The 7,040-nt window shown below is 38.4% G+C and overlaps 1 protein-coding gene across 1 annotated transcript; it reads left to right on the top strand.

Moving 5' to 3' along the window:
• Positions 1–991: 991 nt before the first annotated feature.
• LOC149249909 (phytochrome-like) lies at positions 992–4,585 on the top strand. Its single transcript, XM_089458826.1, is given in 3 exon segments — positions 992–3,223; positions 3,535–4,086; positions 4,089–4,585. Coding segments are annotated over 3 exon segments (2,709 nt in total). The 5' UTR covers positions 992–1,152; the 3' UTR covers positions 4,175–4,585.
• Positions 4,586–7,040: the final 2,455 nt, after the last annotated feature.

Raw genomic sequence — 7,040 nt, 5'->3', positions numbered from 1 at the left:
TCTTCCCTCTCAAGTGAATAGACCAAATTCACATAACCCTATAGGATTATGTTTCCAATAGAAAGGAATTGGATCACGTGTGAGAATTTTTATGGTTTAAAGAATATTAGGTTGAGGAATCCATGGCAGAGATAATGGTATTTGTGCACACCAACCTTCATTTTATTTATAGGAAAAGGGATGAGTGGCCGAAGGGAAATACAAAAGACATAGGATGTGTTTCGTGATGATATGGGTTCAGAAAACAATGTTGAGTTAGCATTTGCCAAGTTGGATCTTAAGGAATTAGTCTTAAAACCAATCACTTTTGATGATGGTGATACTCTTGAGGGGTCATCCTCCACACCAACAAAGGCACATATTGGATTGCATATAAAGGAGGAGGAGGAGAATGGAAGAGAGAGTAGTGATAGTGATGTTGATTTTGATATAGAGGAGGATTACTAACATTGATGAAATATGAGATTCTTCCATCTAGAAATTTAATATCTACCATATTTTGTATTTAACATTTCTATTCCCACTTACAAAAATAACAATTTAATATCTTACTATCTATATACTACATGAGGTAACAACTTAATATCTATGTAATACATTTTGGTTTTTAATAACTTAATAAGAAAATCTAATATAATTTGTTTTTTTATGATTTAATGAGAAAACCCAACTTTGTTCTATTCATCATTTGATTATTATTAATTTAATACTAATTAATTATATAATTGAGTTTATCGACTTACTTAAATACCCTAATTAAATTCTAACAAAATTTGAATTTATACTTTTGGTATTTGGATAAAGCTTTGGAAAATTGCACATTGGAAAGAACCGAAGCTTCTAACAGGATCCCAAACACTCGAGAACTTCGGATGCATTGACAGTCATGGATTAACCACATCGGGAAATGCTAAACACGTGCAAAGAAACGACGGCTGGCATTTCCCTCCACACAATTAAACCCAAAACAGCAAACCCCACATGGAATCACGATTGAAAAAACGATTCATCGACACGACGAATCTCAGGCTTCAGCGCTCAAATCCATTAGCTTTTGAAAGAATTACAATAACAATATAAAAGGCGCACCGCAATCTGCTGTAATGTCATGCGAGAGGAGGAGCAGTAGGGAAAAAAAAGAGAGAGAAGAAAATGGCGTCGAGTAGTTTGGATACGCAGAATCAGTTAACAGGAAGCAGCAGCAGAAGCAGCAAGAACACCAACAGCTCCAACAAAGCACTGACGATTGCGCAGTACAATGCAGACGCCCAATTACTCCATGCCTTTGAACAGTCAGGGGAATCTAGTAAGTCTTTCGATTACACGACATCAATGAAGTCTGCAAAAGAATCTGTTTCTGATCAGCAAATTACAGCATATTTATCTCGATTGCAAAGAGGGGGGAGAATACAACCTCATGGATGTGTGCTCGCAGTGGAAGAAAGTACTTTCAGGATCATTGCTTACAGCGAGAACGCAGTAGAAATGTTGGATATAGCGCCACAGGCCGTCCCCAGCACGGAAGAACCTCAATCCCAATCCCAAATTCTGACCATCGGGACCGATGTTCGAACCCTGTTCACTCCCGCCAGTGCTCACTCCTTGGAAAAGGCTGTTGCGGCCCAGAGATTAAGCCTCATGAACCCAATCTGTGTTCATTGTAAAAACTCTGGAAAGCCATTTTATGCAATTGTCCACAGAATTGATGTGGGGATGGTGATAGATTTTGAGCCCTTGAGAACTGGGGATGCGTTCGTGTCTGCTGGTGGTGCAGTGCATTCTGAGAAGCTGGCCATGAGGGTGATTTCTTGTCTGCAGTCACTTCCCCGCGGTGATATTGCTCTACTGTGTGATACTGTTGTGCAGAATGTGAGAGAGCTGACTGGGTATGACAGGGCCATGGTGTACAAGTTTCACGAAGACGAACATGGGGAAATTGTTGCAGAAATTAAGCCACCAGACTTGGAGCCTTATCTTGGGTTGCATTACCCTGCCACCGGTATCCCTCAGGCAGCTCGCTTTCTCTTTATGCAGAACAAGGTGCGAATGATTTGCGATTGCAAGGCAGCTCCTGTGAAACTTATCCAGTCACAGGAATTGACGCAGCCTCTCTGTTTAGTGGGTTCCACGCTCCGGGCGGCCCATGAGTGCCATTTGCAATTCATGACCAACATGGGTTCCCTTGCTTCGCTTGTTATGGCTGTGATTATTAACGGAAATGATAGCGCAGGGGGAGGGAATGGACGAAATTCCATGAAGCTCTGGGGTTTGGTTGTGTGCCACCACACCTCGCCGCGGGCGGTTCCGTTTCATCATCGCTATGCTTGTGAATATCTGATGCAAGCATTTAGTCTTCAGCTGAGCATGGAATTGCAGTTGGCAGCTCAATTGAAGGAGAAACGCATTTTTAGGATTCAAACGCTTCTGTGTGATATGCTTCTCCGAGATGGCCCAATTGGAATTGTAACTCAGTCTCCCAGTATCATGGATCTTGTCAAGTGTGATGGTGCTGTTCTCTATTACAGAGGTATGTGCTGGATGCTGGGAATGACCCCAACTGAAGCACAAATTGTGGATATTGCAGATTGGTTGCTTGAATACCACGGGGATTCGACAGGCATTAACACAGATAGTTTGACAGATGCTGGTTATCCTGGTGCCACCTATCTTGGGGATGCAGTCTGTGGCATGGCTGCTGCTAGAATTAATTCAAAAGATTTTGTATTTTGGTTCAGATCCCAAACTGCAAAAGAGTTGAAGTGTGGAGGTACAGAAAATCATTCCAGTGATAAAGATTATGGCCGGATGCACCCTACTTCCTCTTTCAAGGCATTTCTAGAAGTGGTCCAAAGAAGAAGCCTACCATGGGAAGATGTGGAAATTGATGCAATTCACTCGCTACAGCTTATTCTACGAGGTTCATTTCAAGACATTGATGAAAGTGGCACTAAAGCTATGGTTCATTCTGAGCTGGAGGATTCGAGATTGCAAGGCTTAGATAAACTTAGGTCTGTGGCTACTGAGATGGTGCGTGTGATTGAAACGGCTACAGCACCTATGTTTGCCGTAGATTCTAATGGACTTGTAACTGGATGGAATGCAAAAGTGGCAGAATTGACAGGCCTTCCAGTTGGAGAAGCCATGGGCAAGTCTCTCGTTCAGGATCTTGTTTTTGAAGAATCTGTGGAGACAGTTAAAAAAATGCTCTACAGAGCCTTAAGAGGTATGCCATTTTTTCTGTTGGAATGTTAATTCCATTTATCAATCAATTGAACTACACACATATAGGCACCTACCTATACCTGTCAATATTTATGAACGTTGTATCAGTTGACTTGAATTTTATTAACATTGCATCTGTACTATCCATGAGGAGAATATTGTGTGTTCGTGCTTATAAAATATATGAAACTCTCTATTCATGAAGTCAGACACGTACAAGGTTTGATTTGGAAACAGCTCTGCAACTTTGGTTTGTTATAAAGATGCTTCCTAACAAAATAACATCATCAATGCCCTTTGTCTCTTTTGCAGGGGAAGAAGAGAAAAATGTTGAGATGGTGCTAAGGACCTTTGGCCCACAAAAGCAGAAGAAAGCTGTAATTCTGGTTGCCAATGCTTGTTCAAGTAGGGATTATACAGAAAATATTGTTGCGGTATGCTTTGTGGGCCAAGATGTTACAAGTCAAAAAGTGGCCATGGATAAGTTCGCCCAAATCCAAGGTGACTATAAGTCTATTGTGCAAAACCCCAATCCTCTGATTCCTCCCATATTTGCTTCAGATAAATCAGTCTGCTGCTCCGAATGGAATGCAGCGATGGAAAAAGTAACAGGCTGGACAAGAGATGAGGTTATTGGGAAAATGCTTGTTGGAGAAATTTTTGGTGGTTGCTGTCCTCTAAAAGATCCGGGGGCAGTGACTGAGTTCACCGTTTTGCTGCATAGTGCAATTAATGGACATGAACTAGAAAAGTTCCCATTTGCATTTTTTGACAGAAACGGGAACTATGTGGAAGCACTTCTAACAGCCAACAAAAGAACAGATGCAGATGGGCAAATTATTGGGGCATTTTGTTTCTTGCAGATGTCAGCTTCCAACTACAGAAGGGATTAGAGATTCAGAGGCAACAAGAGAAAACATGGTTCGAACGAGTAAAAGAGTTGATTGCATAGGGCAGGAAATTACAAAATTCTTTATATGGAAATGATGTTTACTCCAAAACTCTTAGAGGATGCTGCCCGATGATCAGAAGCCGTTTGTCTAAACAATTGCTGTTTGTGAGAGGCAGATGCAGCAGATTATGAATGACATAGATTTAGAGAAGCAGTTCGTCTAAATAAGTGTTGTTTGGAGGCAGATGGAGAAGATTATGGAAGATATAGGTTTAGAGTGTTTAGATGATGGGTAAGGCTTTCCTCTTTCAGAAAAAAAATCATTTTTAATTTGGAGAAATGCACCCTATATGATTTCATGGAGCACAGAGTTGCATCAAGCTAACAACATGAATACAATGAAACTTCCTTAGTAAACAAGCCTGAAATGTTAGCATATGAGTCAGTGCCATAATGGGTAGGGATTCAACATATTCACAGGAAATAAATTGAATTTGCCTTTTAGAAGCAAAATCAATTATTAAAAGCTTCAATTTTTCCTCTGCCCAAGAGGTGATGATTCTTCGTGAAAAGATGGTTTATGTACCGAGTGTTCAACATCCTATGACTGTACATATTTTATGGTTCAATTTCTAAGCATCTTATGGTTTTGGATTTTTTTTTATTTTTTTTTTCCCTATTATGCTTTTTGTTCTTTGTTCTGTGTAAAAATAAAACACAGTGCATGCTCAGGAAATATGCACGTGTAATATGTACCTTTGCAACTGATAAAACTTGTCACCAAGATTGGAGTATAGAATTACCATTATTTTTATGGAAAAAAGAGACATGTTTGTAACTACAATGGAACATAACAAAATGTTTGATGTTGAGTGTCAACTTTGTGCAGTCATATGAGTTATTGCTTTTACAAAATATTCAGTAAAATTTATAACATACCTTTATGTTCTCCTTGTAATTTTATTTTGGACTTGAATCCACGTGAGATGGATTTAGGTGAATGTAAGGTAGTGCTTAAAAAAGAAGACAATTATGCTTGAGCTTGGAATTAGAATTAGGATGATTCAGATCAATTTACATATGGTTGCTCATTTCTAATTTCTAATAAGTTTTCCTTTTTTAAATTTGACGAGATGGTATGTTTTGGATTTTTAATTGCATTTATAAAGATGTATTTTCACTTTTGTTTTCCAAGTTTATTATATAAGAAATTCTCTATTTCATTGTATAGTTTGAATTTGTTTTATGTTTTTAATATCTTCATAATTGTGAAGTCACATTTTTTTCGAGAGTTCAAATTATGAAGTTACATTTTTTTGAGAGTTCATTGAGAGTTCGAATGAATGATCTAGGTGGTTGCCAACTTTTTAAGTGATTCGATAATTTTTTATTTTTTTGGCAGGTTTTCTATAGTTTTTTGGGTCCTAAATTTTCGGGTTTGTTTTGAGACCTTAAAATATGTTATTTGGCCAGTTAAGGGAGCAAGGTTTGCCATGGCACACCCTCACCCTATTTGAAAAGTGTAATCCCTGGATGGTTCCTTTCAATTAGCTATTATGTGCTCCAAACAAAGATTGTATGCAAAAGTTGTGCCTTGAGAAAGTTGATGTACCAACTAACCACTTTGGGGCCCACAAACTTTTTGGCATTTCATTTTTTATAGTTAGGGTTTTGGACCTAGAGGGTTCTTTCTTAATGTTAAAAGGTCATTCTTTCGATGTCTTGTAATAGATTTTTGCAATTGTATGTAGTCGTTATCTCTCTCTTTCTTCAGAGATAGCTACCAGCATTCTAGCAAGTTCATGTTCTACAATGTTCTTCTATTTTATTATGAAGCTATTTTTTACCAATGCCTTCCATTTCACCCTACTAATCTATTGAGGTTTCATGCATTGTTGGGTGTATTAGGATCCTATAGTCTACGAATCATAGTGTTTGCTTATCTGACTATTCCATATTGGAGTTCCGTTTGTAAAATTTAGCATATGAATCACAAGGTGTCATAGTCTAAAGGTTTCTATATGAAAGGGTTTGTGTGTGTCACAGGTTGTCATCCCCATTGTAAAGGTTCATGTCATAAAGAGGTCTTTGAATCTAAGGTTGAATTTTGTGAAAGTCTTAAGTCTAAAATTCATGAGAAGGTCATAAATTCAAATGCGTAATCATGGAGGGAAAAGGAATTATTGAGGGTTCAAGGGGTCATTTCATGGGGTTTTCATTCATCATAAGTCTATTAGTGGTCTTCACTTCTCATCATTGGTCTCATTAGTAAAGGATATCCCCATGTCACCTCACTCTTCCTCCACTCAACCATTCATCCTCATGACATGAAACAAGGCATATGGAGGCACTAAATTCAATTTTTTTTAAAAAGTTGCGCTCATTCCCACCTCATTGCAACCTGTGCTCAAAGAAGTTGTGAATTGAAAGCTAGTGTTTGAAAACTCAAAAGAAAGGAGGTCGTTGCGCAAATGTTGTGCAAACTGAGAACAACCATTTTGGAGGTCTGCAAGCATGGAGGGAAGCACTCAAAGGGTGCTACATCATCACCAGGTCATCTCAAGCACATCTACACACTCAACCTTGCATAGAACCATCTGCAACCATATCAACCATGGAGGTCTGCTACACTATGTTACGAATTTGCTTTGAAATTGGCTGTTTTTGTCTTCATTTTCAAAAGTTTTTTTCCAACCAAATGGAATTGAATTTCGAAAAACTGAAAGAGGTTTTTTCCAAGCACGAGGCAAAGAACAAAAACCTCCTTCATTTTTTGTACAGGTGTTATGGGTTTGGAGATATGAATCACTCTTGGAGGTTTATTTTTCAAAACAATAAAATTTTGCATTTTCCCCTTGTTTCAACCATTGTTTTTTAGCGCACTTTTCTTATAGATGGAAGTGAATTTTTCAAAACTAAAAGAAGT

Source organism: Pinus tabuliformis, chromosome 7 (assembly GCF_031772625.1).
Source record: "Pinus tabuliformis cultivar Carrire ecotype Pingquan chromosome 7, CPIR1, whole genome shotgun sequence".
Classification (NCBI taxonomy): domain Eukaryota; kingdom Viridiplantae; phylum Streptophyta; class Pinopsida; order Pinales; family Pinaceae; genus Pinus; species Pinus tabuliformis.
This window is presented reverse-complemented; position numbering and strand designations above follow the sequence as displayed.